This window comes from Mirounga angustirostris, unplaced genomic scaffold, assembly GCF_029215605.1.
Source record: "Mirounga angustirostris isolate CCGP_5_RB_7025 unplaced genomic scaffold, mMirAng1.0.hap1 SCAF_5, whole genome shotgun sequence".
In the NCBI taxonomy this organism is placed as follows: domain Eukaryota; kingdom Metazoa; phylum Chordata; class Mammalia; order Carnivora; family Phocidae; genus Mirounga; species Mirounga angustirostris.
This window is the reverse complement of record NW_026991713.1, coordinates 114,904,762-114,931,101: the sequence shown is the minus strand read 5'-3', so window position 1 is coordinate 114,931,101 and position 26,340 is coordinate 114,904,762. Positions and strand designations below refer to the sequence as shown.

Genomic DNA, 26,340 nt, shown 5'->3' with positions numbered 1-26,340 from the left:
CCAGTTATTTGCAGCTGAAGAAAAAGAATTTTCAATTCTCTGGTGATGTGAATATCTAGTTAAGTTCAACAACAAGGCTAAGATGAACCATAGAAACCAAAAACTATCCTATGTACCAGTGAACCCATTTAGAAAAGGTAGTACAAAAGTGATCTCATCCACAATAACAACAAAACTACAATATATCTAAGAACTGATATAAGAAATCTTCAAAGCTGGAGGCACCTAGGTGGCTCGGTCAGTGAAAGTGGCTGCCTTCAGCTCAGGTCATGATCCCCCATCAGGCTCTCTCTCTCTCTGTGTCTTAAATAAATAAATACAATCTTTAAAAAAAGAAATGTTTTTAAAAAAGAAATCTTCAAAGCCTATATGGAGAAAAATATAAATTTTTATTACAGGACATAAAAGAAAATGTTAGGAAACAGATACAGATAGCCCTTACTTTGCATAGTTCCAACATGCACAAGTTCCAATTACCACAATTTAGTTAAATAACACTAGTTCCCCAACATTTGCTACCATGGTATTATAACTGGGAACAATTGGGTAAAGTACAAACTTCACTGTTAGCATTACAGTCCAGAAATCACTACATAAGAAACAGATGAATATTGTGGGCAGTGACCAATCACATCACGTCTTTCAAAGTGTGTTAGTGATTGATCACTGTATACTTGTTATTCAGTTTATGCACAGACAGCAAAGTGTGTAGTTGCACTGGCTCCTTGTCTCCCAGTGGTAAACCCACATGACATTTTATAAAAATGATCATTGAGGGGCGGCTGGGTGGCTCAGTCATTAAGTGTCTGCCTTCGGCTCAGGTCATGATCCCAGGGTCGTGGCATCAAGCCCCGCACATCGGGCTCCCTACTCAGTGGGAAGCCTGTTCTCCCTCTCCCACTCCCCCTGCTTGTGTTCCCTCTCTCACTGTGTCTCTCTCTGTCAAAAAAATAAATAAAATCTTTAAAAAAAAATTTTTTTTTAAAAGATCATTGAAAGAGGGAAATTGGCAATAAAGATGAAACTGCAATACATAAATGAAAAATGATAATACTGAAAGTGAAATTCAAATTGAACATAAATGGAGTTATAGAAAAAATAGTGGCAACTCACTAAGATGTAGAAAAGATCCTAGCTCTGTATTATGAAGTATATGACAAGAAAGAAGGCAAGCACTGTTCAAGCCACTCTTGATAAATTTTTTAGGAAGAAAGAAAACACTTTCTCAATGTTTCTAATGTTTTAAATTACAATGCACTAAATACTAGTTTTACTATTTTATTTCCCTATATACCCATGGTGAACAGTGAAAAAGTTTTTAAGGTTTTGACCAAAATTTTTGAAGATCACAAAACAATCATAATTTTTCCCATTGATTATTAAGATCATTTTGCATGGTTTTAGTTTGCATGGCCATTTTTACAGTCCTGCAGTACCATGCAAAATGAAGAATGCCTATAGTATGTTCCTGGATGGGAAAACTCAATGTTGTAAAGATGTCAGTTCTTTCCAAGTCACTCTATAAAATTTTTTTAAGATTTCATTTATTTGCCAGAGAGAGAGAGAGAGAATACAAGCAGGGGGAGCGGCAGGCAGAGGGAGAAGCAGGCTCCCTGTGAGCAAGGAGCCAGATGTGGGACTCAATCCCAGGACCCCAGGATCATGACCTGAATCGAAGCAGATGCTTAACTGACTGAGCCACCCAAGCATCCCTCACTCTAAATTTAATATAAACCCCAATCAAAATCCCAGCAAGATTTTTTTCTGAAAGTTGAAACACATAAAAATTCATCTAAAATAATTAAATAACAAAGAAAATATTTTTTATTTTATTTACAGAGAAAGAAACCATGTGCACGCACAAGTGGTGTGGAGGGACAGAGGGAGAGAGAGAGAGAATCTTAAGCAGGCTCCACACCCAGTGTAGAGCCCCATTTCACAACCCAGAGATCATGACCTGAGCCAAAATCAAGAGTCAGACGCTCAACCGACTGAGCCACCCAGGCGCCCCTATCATTACTTTCTAAAATGTTTTCTTTGTGGGGTGCCACCCAGGAGTGGCTCATCTGGTTAAACGCCTGCCTTCGGCTCAGGTCATGATCTAAGGGTCCAGGGATCGAGCCCCAGGTGGGGGGCTCCCTGCTCAGTGGGGAGTCAGCTTCTCCCTCGCCCCTCCCCCGCTTGTGCTCTCTCTCTCACGCCCTCTCTCAAATAAATAAAATCTTTTTAAAAATTTTAAAAAATAATAAAAAGGATTAATGATAGCAGAATAACAAAATATACTATACTGTTGATACTATACAATCAAAATAAGAGTTGCATTGCTAGAAGAGTTGAAAAAAAAAAGTCTAGCAGTGACCTCAAAGATATGAGAACTTAATATATAATAAAAGTATTTCAAACATGTATGAAAAGGATAAACTATTTGACAAATAGTATAGGGACATTATCTGCCAATGTGGCAAAAAAAAATCAACAAATCTCAAAGGGATTAAAAAGTACACATTCTAAAAATACTAGAAGAAAATATGAGGAAATACTTTTTATAAAATTTAAACAATACAAACCACATATAAAATCCAAAAGTGCTTTTTGAAATTGCCAAATTCAAATATATGAAAATTAAAAACCTGTTTAAAAAGACACCACCAAAGAAGAAAGTACTGATGATAGAAAAGAAACACTATTTACCATATGAAAAACAAAAATTATCTGCTACATGAATAACAAAAATTGATATTAAAATAATAAATTAGGGGCACCTGGGTGGCTCAGTCAGTTAAGCAGCTGCCTTCAGCTCAGGTCATGATCTCAGGGTCCTGGGATTACCAGCCCCACATCGGGCTCCCTGCTCAGTGGGGAGTCTGCTTCTCCCTCTCACTCTTCCTCTGTGCTCTCTCTCTCTCAAATAAATAAATAAAAATCTAAAAAAAAAAAAAAAATTTCTAGGATCATGTACACGAGGAGCCATCATGAATAAAACCTCACTGGCCATACATGGGACAATTTGTACATAGGCTAGGATAATAACTGCAATAGTCTAAAACATAAAATGTGCTTAAATTCAAGAGTTCATAATGATACTAAAACAAATAAACAAGCCTACTGGCTGTCTTTGGAGCATGCTTGGGAACCAATCCTTTGCCTTTCTGTATCTCAGGATAACCAATAATTAATGATAGAAAGTTTTCCTTTATAGAAGGATTACAGCTAACAAATGAATGCTAGGATTAGATTATCATTTTACAACCTTATTGAATCAGTGGGTCAAGGAGATGACTGTCAGGGGCTGCTGATATCACAAAAAGAGACAGCCAATATGTACTTGTTGGTGGAAGTGCACACACTTGCCTTCTGATGGCAAGTACTTCCTCCGATAAATTGAAGGTTTATAGAAATACAGCCAACAGAGCAACATGTTAAACAATAACGCAGAGATGCAACCAGCAAAATGCAGACTCTGGGACACACTATGGGATAAGTAACCTGCTTTCTTTAACCAAAACAAAAAATTGCAAGGAAAAAGAAGATGCAGGTGGTTGTATCCAAAAATAACAAAGGAAACTCAAGAAATGTTGTCATCTAATTTGAATGTATAGTCCTTACTTGGATCCCAATTCAAATAAGTAACTATAAAATAATAATACTGATGATAGTAACTTATAAAACAATAGGAAATCCAAAAACTAGTCATTTGATTTGATGAATTAGGGAGTTGTTCAGTTGTCTTAAGGTGATACGGTTTGGCATGTGTTTTCAGTCATTAATGTTTGGAGATACATACAGAAATATTTGTAAACTAAATGAAACACATCTGGGAACTTATGTGGGGATATAGAAATTATACCTCAATTAAAACAATAACTAGAAATGAGGGGAAATGTGTAGGGATGTAGATGAAATAACACTGATCACACATTGATAATTAAGAAGCTGGCTGGTAAATCAGGTTCATTATACTATTCTCTTTACTTTGGTTAATGTTTGAAAACCACTATAATAGACAAAAAAGCTCTAGGAGTATGGTTAAACTACATACTTATCCGATGTGCCCCACAGCACTGGATACATAGCATGTCATAGATGAATACTTACAAGTTCATTAAAAGATTGTCATAAGATTTTTCAGTTATTGAGAATAACTCACACAGCTTGCCAAACATATTTTATTATTCCACTAAAGTTATTCATTAGAACGAAAATGATCACAAAGTTGTTCCAAAGAATAGGTCCAGTTTATTTGATTAAAAAATATTTGCAAACATAATCCTTTTTATGAAATGTGGGGTTGTCATCAGAATGTAGTCATTAAGAATTTATCAAATAGATCATTCTCTGTCGAATTCAATGACAGAAGTATTCCTTAATTTATTTACCCTAAATTAAGATGAGCAGCTAACTCTGAGGTCTTTAGCCCAAGAAGGAGTAGGTGAGGAGTAGCCTGCTTTCTCAGCTGCAGAATGCTTCTGGAAAGGATGCTGAAGAACGTGCTGGAGAAGACAGACCTGCCAAACAATTGAAGCACATGGATACAGATTTCCTTCTTGGGACCCTTATCAATGTTCTAAATTCCCAGAATGACAAGGTTAAATTTATATTTCTTTAAAAATATTTAAACATTTTATGTTTTATTAAAATTTCAACTATAGTTGTTACTTAAAATTTCTATCATTCCACAGAAAGTTCCTTTAAGTACTAGTTTTGTGCTAAAACAGGAGAGCAAATACATACCCTGTCACAAAGACTATATATATACGTCCCAATAATTTTGAAGTTCTTTTACAGCATTAAGAGAATTATAATTTTCTAAAATATTTACAAAAATAAAAGAATGTCAGTGGTTTGCCATCTTTCCAAATCAAGGGCATGGATTCCAACTCATGCTGCTTCCTCATTTGCAATTTGAGCCTTGGTAATAGACTGAGGCATCAAAGAACACACCTCTTTCAACAATAATTCTAGGATCAAAATGTATATTTCCACCCAGTTATAAAATAAGTCATGGGAATGTAATGTACAGCATGGTGACTCTAGTTAATAATACTGTATAGCATATTTGAAAGTTGCTAAGAAAACAGATCCTAAAAGAACTCATCACAACAAAAAAATTTTGTAACCATCTATGGTGATGGGTGTTAACTAGACTTACTGTGGTCATAGTTTCACAATATATACAAATATTGACTCATCATGACATTAAAGTAATATAATGTTATATGTCAACTATACCTCAATTAAAATATACTTTTTGGTGGTTTTGTCATTTCCTTGGGTGTTAATAAAGGAATACTTGGTTCAGATAGAAAAAGGTGCATGATTATCTATACTAAGAAAGTACCAAGAGATCAGAGATCAAATTACTGTATTACTAATATTTTAAATAGGAAGACTCATCATAATCAATATGGTGCTCTTAGAACCTCTCTTAACTTCTCCCAGGTGCTTTATACATATCCTTTTATTAAAGTTAGTTTTATACCTATCTAATCTCACTTGTTGGCTAAAAATCTCCCTGAATACATTTTTACATACTTCTTCATAGCACCTCACATACAGTCTCAAGAAATGTTTGATGCAGGCAGGTAAACATAAGTTGTGTGTGTAAAGGATTACCTTACAGAGGTTTAACAAAAATCTTTTTCCTCCCCTACATGAGAATTTAACCCTTAATTAACTTCCTAGGTCTGCTCCCCTAGTCACTTGATAAGGTCGTATGACAATATACATATATATATAAAACCATATAACTTTGCTTATGACCGACAAATAGCATCTGGATGGGAGAACTGTAACTACCTGACAAAATGCTTTAGGCTTTCTTTAGTGTGGTGACTCGGTACAAGGCAGGTCTCTTGTGGGAACACTGGAAACTACGTCTATGGAGTTGTGACAAGAGGTACTGGTTTCTATGGAACATGAAGCTTTTAAGCCAGGGCTGCCCCTGCATCTTCCCAGTGTGGGCCTTGTCCCTGCACACCCGAGCTTCGCTGCTGTGCTGGGTGCTATCCTGGACCACAAGAACTCCTGCAAACAGGGAGCGTGATATTGCCCTGCTGGTAAGCCAGTCTGTCCTCTGTCTGAGTCGAGTGGGGCCAAGAGCAGCCTGTGCTAGTCCTATGAATCTGAATGTTCACTTGAACCTAGGAAGACACCTCCCCACCCACGGTGGGTGCTGCACCCTTACTCAAAGATAATTTGGGGGAAGGGAAGAAAACAAGGAACAAAAGATAGGAAAGGAAGGAGAAACAAGCCAACAAAACAACTGATGAAACAATGCTTCATTTCCCCAGCTTTGGCTGATTTAAAGACAAATACTGAGCTCTCTCCCTTCTCTTTGTCTTTCTTTAATACCATAAAAGATTACATTTAAATGTTTTATTTTCTAAAGTGAAAACCTAGGTTTGTCAGGCTAATGAAACTACTGAAATAAAAAGTTAATGCAAGTCCCAAATTAGAAATAACAAAAATAGGGGGCGCCTAGGTGGCTCAGTCAGTTAAGTGTCCCACTCTTGATTTCGGCTCAGGTCATGATCTCAGGGTTGTGAGATCGAGCCCCACATGGGGCTCCGCGCTCAGTGGGGAGTCTGCTTGAGATTCTCTCTCTCCCTCTCCCTCTGCCCCTCCCCCCACTCACTCATGCTCTCTGGTGCTCTCTCTAAAATAAAATCTTTAAAATAAATTAAATCTTTAAAAAAAAAATAGCAAAAATAGTTTCTCTCTTGTGCCAGCTCTGATCACTTGGTTGTGACCACATACATGCGTGGTGAGAATGATTCTGAGGTGGGACCAGCGCAAGAGAAAAAGAGCCACACCATCGATAACATCCACTACAGTGCAGGACAGTGACAACACGAGTGCCAAGGCCAGTCCTCTTCTAAAAAATATATTATGTGCATTGCATTTTAAATAATTGATTATGAAGTATTTGAAGCATACAAGAAGGTATGCAAAACAATACAATGAACACCCGTGTATCCTCCACTCAGCTTCAGAAATCAGATACTTCCAATATGATTAGAGCCCTGTATGAATTTCTTCCTTACCTCAAAGTAACCACTGTCCGAAGATGATGTTTCTCATCTTTATTCATTTTGTTACTTTCATTATATATGCATGCATCCCTATGTGGTGTATAATTTTGCACATGTTACACTGTATTTAAGTGGTGCTTATTATATGCCTTTGCCACTTGCTTGTTTGCTTAACATTATATGTGGGATTCATCCAGGCAGATGCATGGAGACTTAGTTCATCCCATCTTCACTGCTGTCAGGATTAATTTAAGTGGACCCACGTGGCTAGTGCCATGGACACCTGCTAGAAGCAAAAAGCTAATTCCCTCTGCAGAGATGCACCCTTAAATCAGGCTTCACTGGATCTCAGAGACTGAAATCCAGAAGTCCAAAACATAAGCAATAAACAGCAGAATCAGACCCTCAGAAATCTGAATAATATAGATATGGGATATAAATTAATCTTTAAAATTTTAAATCCATTAAAGAATAAATTAGAAACTATGAAAAAAAAAGATTCACTGAAAAACAAAAAAAAGAGAGACCAGGCAGCAAGAATTCTGGGAAGCTGGTACTGGCAATGGTCTAGTTTAGCATGTCTACTAACAAAATAAGTGTGCTTAAAATATGATACATTTAAAGTTAATAAAAATAAAGCCAGAAGCCTCAAACATCTTACCTCTGAAAAATCATTCCTTTCTGCTTTTCGCACTGCGGATTCTGCCATCCAGTTCTTCAGTACATACCTAGGATTAACAGCTTAAGGGGGTGGGGGGAAGCATGTTTTGGAACAATAAATTACTAAGTCCATACAGGCCATATGAAATTATCCCCCAAATTAGATAAGCTTTAAGAACTGTGCTAGAGGGGCACCTGGGTGGCTCAGTCATTAAGCGTCTGCCTTCGGCTCAGGTCATGATCCCAGGGTCCTGGGATCGAGCCCTGCATCGGGCTCCCTGCTCCGCGGGAAGCCTGTTTCTCCCTCTCCCATTCCCCCTGCTTGTGTTCCCTCTCTCGCTGTGTCTCTCTCTGTCAAATAAATAAATAAAATCTTAAAAAAAAAAAAAAAAGAACTGTGCTAGAATGTATGGTGATTAACGTAACAAAATAAAATTAAATTAAAAAAAAAGAACTGTGCTGGAAGGTGCAAATGAGAAGAAACGATCAGCATCAGTCCATTTCTATTGTTTACAAACAATGTACACTGTCTATTATGGTACAGAAAACACTTTTTGAAGCGTTATGAGCAATACTGTATTTGGTTTTTCTCTTCGGTGTTTCATCATTACTTTGGTTTTTTCACCATGTTCAGTTCACTAAGCACTTTCTAAAGCATGGAGAAAGTAGTGAATGCATCTGAATTAGGCCCTTTAGCCTAAGTGGAGGAGGCAGGGGAAAGAAGTTGCTGCTTTTAACATCTTTAAGCTCAGAATTCAGGTCCTACTTAGTAGGACTGCTTAAAGTTAATGCTGCCAAGAGCAAACATGAAAGGTTACATGCAGGCAAAACTCTTTATAAATTTATATTTTTGATAGTAACCACACATTTTGTCATTTTAAAGGTATTATAATAATGGCACATTTAGAAAAATTCCAGAAACTACGTCTTCAGTTGAGATGAGTCTTTTCCAAAATAATTTATCAACTGAATGGAAAGGAGGGATGCTTCTCCCCACTAGCACAACAGAAATTCCAGGAATCATCATTTTGTGATTCTCAACAGTTTGCTGAGCTACTTGAATGGAGGAAACATACAAATTCCCTTTCAACTTGGTTTTAACAATCTACCAAGTTATGACATATAATCTAATGTTATAAGAAGTGCCCTGTGACCCAGTAATTCTGTAGGAACATAGTCTATGAAAACAAATTTAAACATAAAAAAAAAGTATTATTTATATTAAGGAAAACTAGAAACAATTTAAATACTTAGTAGGGGAATAGTTAAGTAAAACACTCCATACCCTTTCAAAGAAATATTATGCAGCCGTTAAAAGTGTTACATTATAAAGAATGAAGCAGCAAGGGAAAATGCCTTATTTACTTTTAGTAGAAAAAAAAAAAAGAAAGACCTAAATTATACCATTGTATGACTACTACTACATTTTTCTCCTAATCAATACACACAGAAAAAGAGAGACTAGAAGTAAATGCAAAAAGTAAATAATAACTGTGTTTGGGAAAACGGGATTTTTTTTTTTTTTTAGTCTTTCTATAAGTTTGCATTTTTCAAATTTTAAAGAATTCATATAGTACTTGTTTAAAACAAGACACATATACACAGAAAATACAATCTTTAAACAAAAAGGAAACTAACATGCAAGGGGAATTGTGGAAATGCTCAGCGTAGGCAGAGGGAGAGCGGAGCCTTCCAATGAAAAGTTTGACAAATTTGACAAACACTGCCTAGATACCTGGCAATGAAATACTGTTAAAATATACGAGAAATTTCAGCTACAAGCAGAAGTGCTTTGGAACAAGTTATAAATATACAAACTACTTGAAAATCAGAAAATTATAGATCTGTTTATAAGATTGTTTGAGGAGTTATTGGATTCTGTACATTTTTATCTAGTTGGGAGTTTTCTGTTGGTGGGTTATTTCTTTTGGCAATAAAATTTTAAGCAGTGGGTTAGTGAGGATTCTGTCCACACACACACCCTGCCAGAGTTCCATGTAATGTGGTAATCCCTGATCCACTAGAGTGTTGACTACTTATGGGCAGGGCTCAAATTCATCTTTGTAGTTTCAGCTTTAAACAGTGTGACTGTACAAAAAGGGGCATGTAATAGGGGCTAAGTATATGTTTCTGAATAAGCAAATTTAGTGCTGGAAGAGATTTAAGACTATGTTTTACTGACCACATCATAATATAAATAAAGCACGTCATTGCTACCATACAAATGGAAAAAATCAACGTATCAGAAAGCCAGCAGACTCGATGGCCATAAAACACTGAACTCTTCAAATTATTAAACGCAATTAATCTCTCATAGGCTGGCAATGAAACTGGAAAATGGTAGTTCTATTTATCATTTATCTAACTCAGTAAAAATAAATCTTACTTTCATTGTTAGTTATTAAAATACTTTAAGAGAAAAATTATTACAAATGTAGCATCTTCCATTATTCCTTCTCTCTGTCTCTCTATTTTAATGTCCAGGAGGAAGAATGAAGAAGGAAATTTTTCTTTTATTCTATCATCTACAAAAGGTCAGCTCTGAAATATCTACTTGAGGTCACAATTTAAATTTATACTATCACCTTAACTGAGAGCACTTTCACCTTGATTCCCAAATGATCTTGCTTAATTTCTACTGAGAGTCCTCAGCGCACAAAGGAAATGTCTCTGACTTGCAATCATACTAGCATTCTCTTTGTTTCTTTTCCAAAAGAGAGAAATTTGGGCTGAGCCGATCCCAGTCGGGGCCAATTCGTTCTCCACGATCACTGGGCATATGGCTGTGTCTCCAATGAGGCTCAAACCCAGGATTTCAACATAGTTGGCCTTGAGCTCTAATAACCTGTGTTCTGAGGACAAGTAAAGATTCTTCGGAGCATGTGCCACACATTCACTACTAGGCACAAAGAAAGCAGAATTACACTGATGCATTTTCAGAATCACAACCAAATTAGTTTTATTGTAGAGGTAGCTGTTTTAGAGCTTTTTAATATCTCCCCCCAGCAATATAAACCCAATCGCATCATGCTGGAGATACAATGGACACTGTCAGGGCACAGTACTGACAGTAATCAAAAGCATTTCTCAAACAAAATTTTACTATGATCTTGGGCTGGGTGGGCACAATGTGACACAGAAGAGAAGTGATCAATGCCTTCTGGTGGCTTATGATCATAGAGTTATTTGGAGGCCTAAAAATTATAAATTTTATAGGTTTGGTTTTTTTTTTAATTCTAAGACCTTTAAAACACTCACCTTTGATGTTCCCATTGCTCGCAACTTGGAGCATTTACAAAAAATTTTAAAGCAAATCTTCCCCCTGGAACCCCTGGCTGGCTTAGTTGGTAGAGCATGCAACTCTTGATCGCAGGCTTGTGAGTTCGAGCCCCCACACTGGGCGTAGAGCCTACTAAAAAAAAAAAAAATCTTCCCCTAATCTACTATTGATTTTTTTTTTAATGTTTTGAAACAATATACAACAGCAATATATTTTTAGTCTTTTGGTTGCTAAAAAACATAGTCATCCCAGTCTTCCCAACAAAGATATTTAATGTACTCTATACTAACGTAATAGCTGATACTTATTGAGTACTTATTATGTGCCAACTACCATCTCCTGATTTTGTGCAACAATCCATGATGTAAATGCATTTTATAGATGAGGAAACAAAAGCGAAGTCAAATGGATAGAATTGTTTTAAAACTGGACTGTCATGATTGCACAGTTTTTTAAATTTAGTTTAAAAAATCACTGTACACTTAAAATGAATGAACTTTGTGATGTAAATTATACCTCCATAAAGCCACTAAAAAAGTATATATACACACCAGAAAGAGAAAAAGAGGGATGAAGGAATCGAGTGACCTGCTTAATAACATCTAGGAAATAAATGGCCGAACCAGAGCTCAGGTACAGCTGGTCCAACTCCGGGGGCCAGACCATACTGCCCCTCTAAGGAAAAGAAACTCAGGTCAAGAGCTGAGAAATGAAGACCCTAGAAGGGAAATGAAGATTCAGACTTCACTACACTGGACACTCTTCTTAGATATTTTATTTCTTCATGCCTGTTCAGTTCTTCAATTCCACATCCCTGATACACACTGTTACATGAATTTGTGCAATTTCTTACATATTTGCATTTTCCTATCAATTAAATATATAGTAATAATGTATGGAAGTGTACCTTTAAAAAAATAACTGCACTATCATTATGAACTTTTATCAGACCACTGCTCTTTGTGGAAATTTATCTTTTTCCTTTCCTTGAGAGCACATTGTTCAGCACTTATTTCTCTAAAATAACTGAAAGCTGCAGCCTTGAGTTCATTAAATTTCTTTCATTTACCACCTCATCCATCCTGTCATAACCAAACAAATCCAAATACTAAAGACTGTCACCACATGTTAGTCTCCCAATTTCTTCTTTCTCTTAACTGCTGAGTGTCCACATTCTGAACTGGCTTATAAATTCTGTATGACTGCACCAGTGGACAGAAGTGGCTGGCAACGAAGAGATCACTCACTTTCCTGTAAAAGCTAAACTTGGGTTTTTTTAAAAAGATTCTATTTATTTATTTGACAGACAGAGAGCAAGAGAGCACAAGCAGGGGGAGCAGCAGAGGGAGAGGGAGAAGCAGGCTTCCCACTGAGCCGGGAGTCCGAGGCAGGGCTCCATCCCAGGACCCTGGATCATGACCTGAGCCAAAGGCAGCCCCTTCACAGACTGAGCCACCCAGGCACCCCTAAACTTGGTTTTATTTCTATAATAATGTCCTGAGTTCAAGAAGCAATCTCACTCCCTAACCTAACATGGAATGTTAGCATCATCCTTATTTCATTCACACAAAATTGGCCACCCCGATGACACACATTAGCTCTCTATGCAAGTCCTAAGTAAGGCAACAGGAATCAAGGACCTTGGACCTACTGTCTGAACATCTTTGATCTTGTTAGAATCCACACTGTAGAAAGAACTAACTTCCATCTTTTTCTTTTCCAAACCAAGTGTGAAGTCACATGGTAAACTGAAATTGATACATAGAGATAATTTCTTTTTAGAGCTATCACTTACTGGATGTGTAGTATGGCCCATGCACGATAACAGGATACTTTATATATATTATTGCTCATCATTACAACATCGCTGCAAAATATCCCCATTTTATAATAGCTAAGGGCCTTGAAACTCAGAGTTAAGTATCTTGCAGATCATGCAGCTAAAAGGTAGCAAGATGAGATTCATCTGCCAGATCCGCAAACTCACATTCTTGCCACCATAACCCAAACTACCTTGTCTCTCTACCATCTTATAGGACAATATTATTTTAACATCAGTATGCAAACTGTTATACTGTTAAAGGTCATTTAGAAAAGCTCACAGATGACACTTCAACTAAAATGTACTTAACTAGAATTATTCTAGTTAAAAACAAGCCAAAAAAAAACCCCAAAAAACAAAAAACAACCCTTGGTTGTTACTCAAGTAATTACTTCAAGTAATTTATAGATGAGTAATTACCTCAAGTAATTACTTCCAGCTTTCAAAAAAATGTTGCTTTTATGTGATAATCCTTAAAGTTGAAAAAATCAAAAGGTTTACTCACTTGTCATTCTTTTTCTTCTTTCAGAATCTGAATCATTCATGTTACTAACAAAGAATAAAACAAAGGACAAGATTAACCATTGTCTTCTCCTATCTTTTTTTCAAAAAGGTGGGAATTATTTCACAAGACAAATATTGGGGAAAAAAACATTTAAAAATCACATTGAATCAGTGGTCTGAAAGGAAGACAGAAAATACTGAGTTTGATTACATAACATATAAAATACTACCTTGTTTAGGTATTTTAGCTAATCCCAAACCTTTTATTTTTACAAATTAAAAAAAGTTTTGTCTAAAAAAAATCTAAATTGTCTGATACCTTTCTTTATCTTAAACAGTTTTCTAAAAATAATTCCATTTTTTCTTTTCTTGATTAATCATGGTCATCTTTATAAACAGCCCTCAGGGGCAATTAAACTGGGAAGGACTATTTCTCCCTGTCTCTCCCTTCAGAGACCACTACCTACAATGTCTTTACTCCCAAGTTTGTTGCTTCTACTTCACTGTAATTTATGAAGCAAAGTAACGTCTTACAAATGTATACGATGTGACCACTAATAGTCTAGAAGCCTGAGGAGCTCTCCTCCAGAGCTTCAGGGCATGGGCTCTCCGGGGCACCTGGGGAAGCAGCATTATCAGAATTGAGGTGAACAGACCTGTGCTGTCTCCATGGGTGAGGTGTTGCCATGGACGCCTCAGCGGGTGCAAAGTACCCAGGAGTAAAAAGGAAATGATGGAAAGTTGAAGGAAGACTCGATGGGTTACCTCTGCTAAAGTAATCCATCACATGCTTTTTCAGAAGTGGTTAGATTACCTTACCTCTTCAGTCTCAAAAGGTACTGGGACACCCAGGCAGGAAAAAGCTTGTGCTCTGAAATCATCTTCAGTGCCCAGAATTGCTAAGTGAAAATGCAGTAATAGGCCGCTTATTATATTAATATTGGTTCTGTTTATTTTAACTTCATGTTACTTTAAATTATGTTCTTTAATAATAACTTGTAATATCCAGATTTTTTAAGACATGCTATTTCAAGTAGAAGTAGACCTAAAAAAGAATAATAGTTTCCTTTTCTTTATATGACATTCAACTCTAAAATTCTAATTCATGGAAATTCATGTAATGGCATGATTTAAGATAAACCAAGTCCTTATAGAGATTACATGTGAATACTTGTTATCCAAAAGCCTTCCTTTAAATAATGTATAATTTACTTTTAAAAACTTAATTTGCAACTGCATTGTATTTAGTCATCTATTAATTCATTCAACAAATATTTATGGAATGTCAACGCTGCTCTGGGAATTGTTAGGTGGGAAGGATTTAAAAATTAATAAGACATGATTCCACTCCTAGTATCTGTCCAAGAGAAATGAAAACATATGTTCACACAAAAACTTGTACATGAGTGTTCAGAGCAGTATTTATTCACAATAACCAAGAAGTGGCAATGATCCAAATGTCCATCAACTGGTAAATGGATCAGCAAAAGATGGTATATCCATACCGTAGAGTACCACTCAGTGACAAAAAGGAAAGAACTGCTGATACAGGTAACAATATGGATGAACCTCAAAACTTGGCTAATGAAGAAGCCAAGTGCAAAAGACCACATTTTGTATGATTCCATTTATAAGAAATGTCTAGAAAGCGAAAACCTTGAGACACAAGGTAAATTAGTAGCTGCTTGGGGCTAGGAGTGGAAACAGGGATTAACTGCAAATGGGCACAAAGGATCTTTATTTTAGGGTGATGGAACTGTTCTAGAATCAAATTGTGGTGATAAATGCATAAATCTGTAAATTATAAAAAAATCACTGAATTATATACATAAGGTCAGTGGAATTTTATGACATGTAAATAATACCTCAATACATCTGATAAAGAAAACTTAATTAAGAGAAAACCAAATGTCACAAATGACTACCTGGGGAATGTTGAGCTCCTCTAACTGGCTTTGGGTAATCTCGCTGAGCTGCCGAAATGTCATTGTAAAATCAGCTTCTGCCTTTTCCATGAGCTAATGAGAATAATTATGTTTATCAATCTCAAGTCTTCAAGAATATGCTGATTAGTAATTCAAAAGTTAGTCAGAAAAAAAAAAGATAAAATGACAAACTCACATGTAAGAGAAATGCAATTAAATCATCATCACCCTTCCTCTCTCCAAGTAACCCCAGTTTGGCTTTGAACAAGTCTCTAAATCTGAAAGAGAAATGTCAATTCAGTTCAACTCTCACTATTTTAAGAACTGTCCTCAAACCAACCAGGATGCTTTAATATCCCTAATCAAAAGGACAAACCTTGTATAATAAAGAACTGGATACCCCTCAAGAATCTGAGCAGCTCTACAGGGAGAAAAAAGGAAAGACAATTAAACTTGATTTAAAATTAACATTCTTGAATCACATTTTACAAGAACAAAGTGAACCTTTTCACATGTGAAATACAAATATGGTAATTATATTTATCAATCTCAATTCATATGTTTCATAAAAATATAAAGATTAAAGCATTCTTAACCTTTTTTTTTTAAAGATTTAATTTATTTATTTGACAGAGAGAGACACAGCGAGAGAGGGAACACAAGCAGGGAGAGTGGGAGAGGAAGAAGAAGGCTCCGCACTGAGGAGGGAGCCCAATGCAGGGCTTGAACCCAGGACCCCGGGATCATGACCCGAGCTGAAAGCAGATGCTTAACAACTGAGCCACCCAGGCGCCCCAAAGCATTCTTAACCTTAAATTCATCTTGAAACAAATTAAGTTTCTATTTCTTAATATTCTTAAATGTATTTTAAATCATATAAAAGCTCAACTCATTCTGAAGCTCCACTGCCTTTACCTCACTGAACTCATCCCGTGTAAGTTTTCCCCTCGCTCATTCTGAGGCAGCCACAGGAGCCTCCTTGCTGTTCCTTAAACGCCCCCCACACACCTGCTCGGGGCCTTTGCACAGGCTGGTCCCTCGCCTGGAGCACTCTTCCCCCAGGCATCCATGTGGCTTGCTCCTGTGACTCCTTCAAGCCTTTGCTTGAATGAGGTACTGACCATCCTTTTAAAACTGCAGACCTTCCCTCTCTTTATTCCCTATCCCTTGCTTTATTTTTCTCCATTGTATTTATCTCCTTCTAATAAGCTACATAACTTATTTATTCTGCTTGACTGCCTCTCCCACCAGAAGTAAGTACCACAAGGGCCCAATTAACATGCTGTTTGATTCACTGCTGTCCCCTTAGTACTTAGAACAGTGTCTGGCACATACTGAGCACCTCAATAAATATTTGTTGAACGAATAAATGAACTCTGCAAGGCAAAAGGGATATAAAATTCATGGAGACAAGAGTGACTGCTTAATGAATATTGTTTTATATTGCTTTGATTTTCAACTATGATATACTACCAATATATTTTTGAATTATATTAATTAAGGAAACCACAGATCATATATAAAACTCATCTTTATTGTAGTAATCCTTTTTGCTACCTAGGGTTAATGAAATTACTATACGCTTTGCCTTCCACTTGGGATCTTGTACTGGAAATGGCCAATTTTAGATTTGGGGGAGGAGTGGGGAAGAGAGTCAAGTTAAATATGCTATCTTCAAAAAAATATATATATATATATGCTTTATCTTCTAGCAAATGCCTTAGAGACACAGAAATGATTAAAATGTGATCCTGCCCTCAAGGAGTTCAATTCCAGTGGTTATGTCAAGAAATATCTTAACATTCTATGTAATTATTAATGTACTTAGATTATTATTCATGCTTATTTGTATACATATGCGAGATATTTCAAGTAACTAATTATAAACATTACAATGTTGCCTATTATTTATTCTGTTGTTTAAAAAGGCAACCATGTACACTTGTTTCTTCAGCCTGAATTCAGAATGAGAGATCACACAATAGTCAGACTGAGATTAAAAATTCAGCTTTAGGGGCTCCTGGGTGGCTCAGTCGTTAAGCGTCTGCCTTCGGCTCAGGTCATGATCCCGGGGTCCTGGGATGGAGCCCCACGTCTGGCTCCTGGCTCAGCTGGGAGCCTGCTTCTCCCTCTCTCTCTGCCTCTCCCCCTGCTCATGCTCTCTCTCTCTCTGTATCTCTGTGTCTCAAATGAATAAAAAAATCTTTAAAAAAAAAAGTTCAGCTTTATTATTGATGAAAGCTAATCTCAAAAATATGGCTTAAGTCTATGGATAATCAGCATGTTAATATATTGTGCCTAAATTAGAAAGATTTGTTCACTCAGTTACTAGAATAACAGTTATAACTATGGGTCTCCCCCATTTGGGCACACCCCTGTAAACTCTTCATATAAAAAAGCAGAAAATGTAGGCTTTCTCTGGTCAGGCACATCTCCGAAAAGAGAGGTATTACTAGGATGAGCCACACATGTTTAGTTTCTTCTCCCAAATTCATCAAATGGATCATTAACCCTTTGTCCCCCGGAGAGGAGTAAGTGGAGCCAGAGAAGGACTGTGTACTCTAAGGAAGCCCCCCCACCCCGCCCCAACTGCAGGGAACCACAAGAAGGGGAATAAGTGATTTCCTTTAAAAGTCTTCAAGGCCAAACACTAAACCAGAGATGTCAAAGGAAGATGGCGGTTCAAATGAATTTTGGGTACCTGCCCTTCCCTGCTCTAATTCAGCCCCTGTGCTGGGCCTCAGAGCTTCAGGGGCCTGGAGGAGGCAGGCAGGCCTGGAGGGTCTGAGCAAGGCTGCAGGCCTGGAGGGTCTGAGCAAGGCTGCAGGCCTGGAGGGTCTGAGCAAGGCTGCAGGCCCTCATTCTTGAGGTACAGCATGGCCAAGCAGAGCAAAGACATTAAGGGCCCTATCTGTATAAATGTTAACTGCAAAAAATCAGTGGGCTTCCTGGCTTCCAAGCGGCTACAGGAGAGCTGCTAAAACCTCTCTACCCCCGAAGGTGGGAGAATGTTAGCCTTGACTGCTTGGGAGAGCTGGGAGCAGAGAGGCAGCCTACGAGAGGCCCAGTGGAGAGCTGAAAACTTGCCTGCAGGTATTCTGCCAGCCCATGAAAGGGGTATGACTGCTTAACTGGAGCAGAGCCCCAATGGAGAGGCAAAGGAAAATAATGCAGTGCCTAAGTGTTTTCCTCTCATACCCAGAGAGAGGAAAAACAAAAGAAGGCCAGAACAGTTGGCTCCTAGTACAATGGAACAGCCAGTGGAGACAGATAACAATATGAAAAAAATAACAAGACACTTCAGAAGAATAAACTGTGCCTCAGGAGACCTTCTGGAACTGCAAGATAGTATTTCAGACTACAAAATTCAGTGGAAGAATTGAGGGGGATAATGTTACTCTTGAGACTCAAATTTAGTGACCTAGGAAATCGGGAAGAAGAAATACTACAAAACACTATTCAGTGGGCACCTGGATGGCTCAGTCAGTTAAGCATCTGCCTTCGGCTCAGGTCATGATCCCAGGGTCCTGGGAGTGAGCCCCGCATGGCCTCCCTGCTCAGCAGGGAAGCCTCCTTCTCCCTTCCCTCTGCCTCCTCCCCCTGCTTGTGTTCCCTCTCTCTCTCTGTCAAATAAATAATTCTTTTTTAAAAAGTGTATAAAAAACACTATACAAAAATACAAAGAAACGGAAAGCATAAGGAAAAAAGTAAGAGACTTGGGGACATACGGAGGATTCATACAAAGAATGGAGTGCCAGAAGCACAAAAAGGAATGGAGGAAAAGTCAACAGTTAAGCAACAGCAGAGATTTCTCTCGCTGGGGATGTGGTTACAGTCAGAGAAGCAGAACCACTATTGGCGCCAGAGGACAAGGGGTGTATCTTAGGGATTCGACCTTCCGTGATCGTGGGAGCCGGTGAAGAATGGCATATCGTACTGTTGCTTCTGTGTCTGGTTTTGGGGCTCAACGTCAGCAGCGAGGAGAGGACAGAAAATTGGATGTGAAACTGGAGACAGTGAAGACAAACCGGAATGTACACAAACTGAAACCCATGTCTAAACCCCAAGCGTCCAAGCTCAGTGGTGCAGGTCAGCTGCAGGATGAGCCAGTGCCCCTCAGCCCAGAGCAGTACACACCCCAGCCCAGGACTCCACTTGGCTCTCTCCCCACCCCAGCACGATGAAGCAGCAGACGGACGGCAATGCGCGGGAGCGGCAGGGGGGCCTGACTCTAGCCCAGCCTTCCGGGTGGAATGGTGCTGCTGCCTCACTTCCACCTTCCGGATGCCGCAAACTTCTCTTGGGCCAGAACCATACAGGGAAGGGGAATTTGGAGTGTAGCTAAGCTGATACAACGTAAGGCCCCTACGCTTTACAGTTCTGACTAATGTGAAAAGAGAGAGGTGATGTGCACAAATGCTGACATGTACCCTTCAGTAGCGAGGACCTGCCTCTTTTCTTCTTCTCCATGCTGCCACACAGAATTTGGATGTTACAGACAGTGCCCCATCTCAGACCCTGAGGACTACACGCAGTGCAAGGCGGGATGAAAAGCTGAAAGCAGTCTGAGACTCAGACAGCAGAGTCCCCACTCCAGCCCTCAATTACCAACCTGCACACTTTCATGGGAGAGAAAAACGCATGTCCATCTTGCTCAAACTACTATTATTTTGGGTTTCTGTTACATACAAGTGAATCCATAATCTAATACCCTACGTCTCAATTATCTGTCGGAGTAAAATAAAAACAGTAATAGTTATGTAAGAATTCAGAAAATATATCACCTCTATACCCCAGTAAATAATAGAGTAATCAAAACAGAGACTTCAAGATGGAACCATGAATAAAAAGCAGTGGCCAGCAGTGAAATGATTAGAAATATGTGCATGTGCGGGTGGGGGAAGCGCAAGGGCAAGGACTCCTAAGATGGGAGAGATACACTTCAAGGAAAAACCTACAATAGTCTGAATTCAAAATACTAAGCTATCTTATTAGCAAAATCTAGCAGTTGGGTACTTAGAGGTAAAACATAAAAGCATTCTGAGTCTCATTGAGATGGAGGGGGAAAACAATAAGCCAATAGAATCTTAGTGAAGGAAAACTATTTGGAAACTCATTTTCCCATAACAGTAGAGAAAGTGGCAGAAAAAGGAAGATAATTAGCAGTGGCGGGTGGAGAATACAGTAGTTTCCAAATCAAGGTGGGGGGGATGATGAATGAACTGCTCAAATCATAAAAAGATAAGTAAAGTCCATGGGGGGGGAACTGATACATAAAATAAAGATAAAGCATGATGTAAGGCAGGAATAAAATCAGTTTTTTACAATAAATATGAACAGCCTACATACTTCTATTAAGACAGAAACCATCATATTGAATTAAAACCTGGCTATATGTGTTGTTTGTTTTTACAAGAAACATACTTTAAAACAAAGTGATAAAGGTATAAAAACAAAGTGAGACTCAAGGCACATCCAACAAAAAGAAAGCACGAATCATAATATTAATACCATATAAATTGAAATTTGGAGTTAAAAGGATAAATCAAGATAAGGGGGGTGATTATGTTGGGCTAAAGGGCACTTTTTTTTTTTTAAGGAAATATAAGTAAAAATCTGTACGTACCAATAATACAACAGCAAAATATGCAAATTTAAAACAATTACAAAAAACTACTTAGTAAAAATACAGTTAAAGTGGGAGATTTTAATACACATCTCTTATGTATCAAATTTATCAAATTTATCAAATAGATAAAAAAATAGAGTCATAAAGGTCTTGAATAATATATTCAATACACTTAATTTGATATAGTAAAACTTTTGACTACAGAGTATACATTCTTTTGTTTGATCATGAAATATGCACAAAATTCATTATGTTGGGGCCACAAAGAAACCTTAACACATTTTAAATAGATTTTACCAAACACATATAAAAATATATGAATAAAATGATCCCAACTATTAAATATTAAGAAAAACAGTGATAAATAACCCTTAGATCAAAGAAGAAATAAACAAAATTTCACAACACCTAAAAAGCAATAAATAGGAAACACTTTATCCTGATAACTGTGGGAAAAAGCCAAAACTCTACTAGAGAAAAATACACAGTTTGAAATGCCTTCATTATTAAAGACTAAATAATAAGATGGTTTTTAAAATGTTAGCTTCAAAAAATGATCATTATACAAACTGTATTTTCATACAGATTTAATTAGTGGATTTAGGATTTACTCACAGCTGCTTTTGCCTAGGATCCAGTAATGGGTTTAAAGTTTGCAACAACTTGTTTAAATTAAACATCCCAACATTGGCCTGATTTCCTATTTTATATCTTCTTTCATCATCAGATGTGTTTGGGACAAAATCTGTTTAAAATAAAAAATATTAGCATTTTTTAGTGGAGATAATTGTAATAAACAAGCTCTCTCTAAGTTTATATTTAAATTTAATAAATTTATATTCATTAGATATGTTCACATTTATTAAATCTTTCTGACATTAAACATTTAACTAAAAAAGTAACATAAACACTTACTACCCATACACATGAAATTCTTTTTCAATATGAATATTTGCCTAATAGAGGAATACAATTCTAATATGTAAGAATTTTCAAGTGATCAGGGGCACCTGGGTGGCTCAGTTGGTTAAGCGTCTGCCTTTGGCTCAGGTCATGATCCCAGGGTCCTGGGATCGAGTCCCGCATCAGGTTCCCTGCTCAGCGGGGAGTCTGCTTCTCCCCCTCCTTCTCCCTCTGCTCCTCTCCCTGCTCGTGCTCGCTCTCTCTCTCTCTCTCTCTCCCCCAACTAAATAAAATCTTTAAAAAAAAGAATCTTCAGGTGATCATAAATGTACTTCAAACTCCACCTCAAGTATCACATCCTCCACAAAGCCCACTTGGATCCCTCCTTGTAAGGACTGTGTTACTATGGCCTCCATTTTATAGGTTGGTAAAGTGAGAAGATAAGTAACTTGTCCAGGGAAGGGCACAGAGCCACTATGACTCAGATGCCGGAAGTCAAACCTGCATCTGTCTCTCACAGGTTCCCTACTACCCTCCCTGTCATCTTCTCTAATATGTGATTCCTTAAGGGCAAAGACCACAAAGGGCTCATTTTTGTATCCCTGTAGCACCTGGAACATTGAGTACCACATAAAATGACCATTTTATGAATGAACCCAATTCTTTCTACTACCCCATCACTGTATTAGCTATAACAATTTATCTAAAATAAACTTGTAATCACTTTTTAGTGAAATAAGATATATGTGTGTATACACATACATATTTACATATAAATCACACATACCTGGGTTATAGGCTTCCATAAAACCAAATGGGCCATAGTCAATTGTAATGGATAACAAACTGAAGTTATCGGTATTACAAACACCTGAAACCACAACAAAAAGATTCCAAAAACGTGGTAATAAAATAATAAGGCATTTTTTAAATGTATAAAATTATTCAGAATAGAAAAGGCAATGGAAATGCACTTGTTTTAGAAGTGAAACAAAATTAGATTATCAATTGAAAGTTTAACTGGGGGTGCCTGGGTGGCTCAGTCGTTAAGCGTCTGCCTTCGGCTCAGGTCATGATCCCAGGGTCCTGGGATCGAGCCCCACATCGGGCTCCCTGCTCTGTGGGAGGCCTGCTTCTCCCTCTCCCACTCCCCCTGCTTGTGTTTCCTCTCTCGCTGTGTCTCTCTCTATCAAATAAATAAATAAAATCTTTAAAAAAAAAAAGAAAGTTTAACTGTTGATGTCAAATAACTTAATAGATATCAAAACTACATCTTTTAACTAAATTTAGCCTTTTGTTTTATACCCCACCCCCACAAAGATTTCAAATAGCGCAGGAACAAAAGCCCCAAAAATACAACTTCTTCTTACTTATCCTCAGTTTCTTCCATTTGTTTTTAAAAATGTAAGTTACTTGGAATGGAAATGAAACTAGTAAAGGAATAAGATGAATTCATTTCCAAAGGATGGGAAAAGGGGGAAATATGGATATGTTCCCCATTACAGTCCTCAGCTGCAGACCACTAGCAGACTGGGGAGGGAGTGTGCCCTCCCAGGCAAGGGGGCTAGGGCTAGCTGCCGGAGTGTGGGGTAGGAGGAAGCCAGGGAACAGATACACCAGCCTAATACAGGGTATTTGGCAACTGCGTCCAATATAGGGTTTCAACCTTTTTCAGAGTAAGATGGCCCTGTTTATCAAAATGTTAAATGTACAGACTCTCTAACCCAGCCATTCCACATTAGGGGTTTGTCCTCAAAAGTTACCTTCAGGAATATGAAGATACAGTTGCAAGGTAGTTGTTGTGCTATGGTTCAGAATAGCAAAAACTATGAAACACCTACCCCGCTCTCCCCCAACCCACCCCAAGAGAGATACATAGAGTCTGTGTCTGATAAGCAAGCGGATTTCAAGAAGTTTTGCAATGTGGGATTCCCTTTTGGTATTTATCTAGAGACATCAGAACATACGTGATTTGTTTTTCAGTTATTCTTAGTTCAGGCAGATAGTCCTTCCTATGCAACTTCACAACTTCAAACACACAAGACAGCCCTGCTTTTTTCATAGGAGGTGTACGAATGTCATCCCCAAAAAGCCCAAAAGAATTGATACGAAATGGTTACTAATGATTACCCTGGAGAATGGAATTCACACTCACTTCTGTATACTTCCAATTCTTTTTTTTTTTTTTTTACAATTTTTTTATTTATTTGAGAGAGAGAGTGAGCCAGAGAGAGAGAGAGCACACAAGCATGGGTGAGGGGAGGGGGAGAGGGAGAAATGGACTCCCCACCAAGCAGGGAGCCAGACACAGGACTCAATCCCAGGCCCCTGAGATCATGACCTGAGCCCGAGGCAGCCACTTAACCAACTGAGCCACCCAGGTGCCCTATACTTACCATTCTTTATCAAAAGCATGCAGTGCTTTTACAATTAAGATTTTTTTTTTTTAAAGATTTTATTTATTTATCTGACAGATAGAGAGACAGCGAGAGAGGAAACACAAGCAGGAGGAGTGGGAGAGGGAGAAGCAGGCTTCCCGCGGAGCAGGGAGCCCGATGCGGGGCTCGATCCCAGGACCCTGGGATCATGACCCGAGCCGAAGGCAGACGCTTAACGACTGAGCCACCCAGGCGCCCCTTACAATTAAGATTTTATAAACAGCTTTAAAGAGACCTAAATATAATACATGTAGCCACAATGTTGAAAAGATTTACAGGCTGGGGCGCTTGGGTGGTTCAGTTGGTTAAGCATCCAACTCTTGATTTTGACTCGGGTCTTGATCTTGGGATTGTGAAATCAAGCCCAGCTTCTGGAGTCAGGCTCTGAGCTCAGCCTGGAGTCTGCTTGTCCCTCTTCCTCCCCCTCTGCCCCTCCCCCTGCTCACTCATGCTCTCTCTAAAATCAATCAATCAATCAAATCTTTTTTTAAAAAAGAAAGCTATGCAGGTAATAACATCCTTGTTGAATTGAGGATGCTTATTCTATTTTGTGTATACTGTTCCATTCAAAACCATTTTAAACACAAGAAAATTGTTTCTCTGTTGCTAAGAGCCAATTCATATATCGTAAATGTTAAGAAGCTCATCAGCGGGAATATTTAAAAGTACACAAAAAAGAAGTCCTCTGGTTCAACAAATTAACTCTACTTTCCCATCAGGAAAATGAAACATCAGTAGATGACTTACCATGAGCAAAACCAACAGACATCCACAAGGCAATGAGTTGTGCCGTCTTTGATACCACAATAGAGAAAAAATCCTAAAATAAAATTCAGAAATTTTTCAGATTTTCAGGAATGTATACTCTTTTAGGATCTTCTGCTAAGTCACAAGGAGAACATGGAAAGAATTCAGAATGCCAGAAGATGACTAAAGGAATGGAAATTAGCTGATGTACGAAAAAAATGGAAGAACGTAGAATTAGTCACCGAGAAATAATATATAAAGGCTCAGACACAGTAATAATGACCAGGCTTTCTCCATGTCCAGTAAGAACAGGAAATGCATTAGAATTCAGCACAAGGGAGGTAAATGTAAGCAAAATGAATTCTTTTTTTTTTTTTTTTTTTTTAAAGATTTTATTTATTTATTTGAGACAGAATGAGAGAGAGAGAGCACATGAGAGGGGGGAGGGTCAGAGGGAGAAGCAGACTCCCTGACGAGCAGGGAGCCCGATGCGGGACTCGATCCAGGGACTCCAGGATCATGACCTGAGCCGAAGGCAGTCGCTTAACCAACTGAGCCACCCAGGCGCCCAGCAAAATGAATTCTTAAACTTTGAAATGAGTCACCAAGAAAAATAATGGAATTCTCTTCTCTGCGGCCGCTAAGAGAATGAAAGAGGGTGATGGAGACCAAATCATTTCCACGGGAATAGAAAATCACATTTTCCTGTTACGTATTGTGTTTATTTTAAAATTACTACTATAGAAATATCTAGAATATCTAGAATCAGGATGTAGTAGCACCTGTTCTTTTTCTCTGGATACCTTTCAAACAAAACAACTTTCTTATCTATGTCTTGTTTATGAAGTGGTTCACCTTCTCCTCCTCTAACAAAATGTTCAAAGTGTTCTACATTTCCTTTCCTACCTTTAGTAAAGTTCTAAGTTGTAACCGCTGATGTTGGCGGGCCAGGAGATAAAACCAAGTATTGCTCTTTCTCTTTAAAAACTTACCACATGGGCCGCCTGGGTGGCTCAGTTGTTAAGCGCCTGCCTTTGGCTCCAGTCATGATCCCAGAGTCCTGGGATCGAGCCCCACATCCGGCTCCCTGCTCAGCAGGGAGTCTGCTTCTCCCTCTAACCCTCCCCCCTCTCATGTGCTTTATCTCTCTCATTCTCTCTCTCTCAAATAATAAAATCTTAAAAAAAAGAATGAAAGATGAAAAAATAAGGAAGTGGAAGAAATAAAACTGTCATTTACACACATTATCATTGTCTGTACAGAAAATACAGAATGCCAATTTCAACAATTTGCATAGAATACAACTAGTTCAGGGCACCTGGGTGGCTTAGTCAGTTAAGCGTCTGCCTTCGGCTCAGGTCATGATCCCAAGGTCCTGGGATCGAGCCCTGCATCAGGCTC

General features: G+C 38.1%; 1 protein-coding gene across 8 annotated transcripts in view; it reads right to left on the bottom strand.

Moving 5' to 3' along the window:
• Window positions 1–370: 370 nt before the first annotated feature.
• LOC123844151 (protein adenylyltransferase SelO-like) overlaps window positions 371–26,340 on the bottom strand; it is a 39,377-nt gene continuing 13,407 nt past the window's right edge. Inside the window, exons 10-21 of one of the 8 annotated variants that reach the window (XR_008506037.2) lie at window positions 24,940–25,012; window positions 22,542–22,625; window positions 21,467–21,596; window positions 15,599–15,643; window positions 15,419–15,500; window positions 15,223–15,315; window positions 14,117–14,196; window positions 13,299–13,342; window positions 12,623–12,719; window positions 10,950–11,103; window positions 7,693–7,772; window positions 4,368–4,505 (exon numbers count right to left, since the gene is read on the bottom strand). Coding sequence is in view for 2 of the 8 variants with exons in the window: in XM_045874261.3 (XP_045730217.1) it covers window positions 4,383–4,505; window positions 7,693–7,772; window positions 13,299–13,342; window positions 14,117–14,196; window positions 15,223–15,315; window positions 15,419–15,500; window positions 15,599–15,643; window positions 21,467–21,596; window positions 22,542–22,625; window positions 24,940–25,012 (834 nt within the window). In the remaining 6 variants the exon portion in view is untranslated. Of the gene's footprint in view, window positions 4,506–7,692; window positions 7,773–10,949; window positions 11,104–12,622; window positions 12,720–13,298; window positions 13,343–14,116; window positions 14,197–15,222; window positions 15,316–15,418; window positions 15,501–15,598; window positions 15,644–21,466; window positions 21,597–22,541; window positions 22,626–24,939; window positions 25,013–26,340 lie in introns of all 8 variants that reach the window. The other 7 variants (XR_010411677.1, XR_008506038.2, XR_010411678.1 and 4 more) reach the window with 7 other exon arrangements.